Source organism: Octopus bimaculoides, chromosome 25 (genome assembly GCF_001194135.2).
Source record: "Octopus bimaculoides isolate UCB-OBI-ISO-001 chromosome 25, ASM119413v2, whole genome shotgun sequence".
In the NCBI taxonomy this organism is placed as follows: domain Eukaryota; kingdom Metazoa; phylum Mollusca; class Cephalopoda; order Octopoda; family Octopodidae; genus Octopus; species Octopus bimaculoides.
This window is the reverse complement of record NC_069005.1, coordinates 29,219,940-29,221,490: the sequence shown is the minus strand read 5'-3', so window position 1 is coordinate 29,221,490 and position 1,551 is coordinate 29,219,940. Positions and strand designations below refer to the sequence as shown.

The 1,551-nt window shown below is 39.5% G+C and overlaps 1 protein-coding gene across 1 annotated transcript in view; it reads right to left on the bottom strand.

Moving 5' to 3' along the window:
• The window catches only part of LOC106871680 (ankyrin repeat and protein kinase domain-containing protein 1), a 17,094-nt gene that overhangs the window by 11,243 nt on the left and 4,300 nt on the right, over positions 1–1,551 (bottom strand). Inside the window, exons 3-4 of the mRNA XM_052976649.1 lie at positions 945–1,146; positions 148–315 (exon numbers count right to left, since the gene is read on the bottom strand). Coding sequence (XP_052832609.1) covers positions 148–315; positions 945–1,146 — 370 coding nt within the window. The remainder of the gene's footprint in view (positions 1–147; positions 316–944; positions 1,147–1,551) is intronic.

The following is a 1,551-nucleotide window of genomic DNA, read 5'->3' as shown; positions in this document are numbered from 1 at the left end:
ATATATATATATATATATATATATATATATAAAATAGAAAATTAAGGCCACTGATCTCGCAGGTCTCGGTGGGTCTTCCAGACTTAATAAGTTGAAGGAAAAAAAAGAAAAAAAGAAAAGAAAAGAATGCTCTCTATGCTTACTCACTTCCATATTGTGCAGCATAGTGCAAAGGTGTCTTCTTAAGATTGCATGTTGCACCCAAGCTTGCATTGCCATCACTTAATAACAGCTGAACAATGTTCAAGTGGTTTCTCATAACAGCAAGGTGAATTGGAAGTCGGCCATAATTGTCACCCAGTAGCAAGTTGGCACCTGACAAAACAAGATGTTTTATTATTGTTATTATTATTATTATTATTACTATTATTATTATTATTATTATTGACCCAGAAAGGATGAAGGGCAATGAAAACCCTGGTGGCATTTAAACTCAGAACATAAAGAAAGATGAAATGCTGTGTGGGAAGAAGCTTGCTTTCTAACCACATGGTTCTGGGTTCAATTTCACTACATGGTACCTTGAGCAAGTATCTTCTACTATAGCCTTGGGCCAACCGGAAATTTGAACTCAGAACGTAATGGCAGATGAATTACCGCTAAGCATTTTGCACGGCATGCTAACGTTTCTGCCAGCTCGCCGCTGCTAATTATTCTGTCAACTTGCTGCCTTAAAATTAACGACATTAATAATAGTTTCTAATTTAGGCACAAGGCCCTCAATTTTGAGGGAAGCGGGTTACTGGGTACCATTGACTCCTATACTTGACCAGTACTTTATTTTACCGACCTCTAAAGTAAGAAAGGCAGTGTTGAATTTGGCAGGACTCGAACTCAGAATGTAAAGCGTTGGAACAAATACCACAAGGCTTTCTAGCTAATGCTCTAATAAATCTGCCATCTTACCATCTTCTACTGAATAACAGAAAATAACAAATATTTACCCTTCGAGGCCAAGCATTTCAAACACTCTTCCTCACCATGAAGAGCAGCCATGTGGACAGCTGTGAAGCCATCATGATCCTGGCCGTCTAGATTAGGGGACAGCTCCAGCAGAAGCATCAAACAAGGCATGTGTCCCCCTATGCAGGTTTCATGTAATGCAGTTCGGCCACACAAGGACTTTGAGTAAGGATCATTACCTTCCTAAGGGCAAAGGAAAAAGAAATGGTAAAAAGAGAGCATGAGAGAGAGAGAGAGAGAGAGATGTACACAAAATGGTGAAGTTGGACACAGAAATTCTACAGAAACATGATTTCTTCAACCCCTTTGATAAAAATCTGCCAGTGAGGGTATGTGGCTAAGGGGTTAGGGTAATCTTTTGTCCTTTCAGGTTTGACTGTAAGGTCATGAGTTCAATTCCCAGCAATGCATTGTGTCCTTGAGCAAGACACTTTATTTCACGTTGCTCCAGCTCGCTCAGCTGGTACAAACAAGTAACACTTGTAATTCAAAGGGCCAGTCTTGTCATATTCTGTGTCATGTTGAATCTCCGAGAACTATGTCAAGGGTATTTGCATGTTAATTTCATGAGCAGGCTGTTTCAATAAA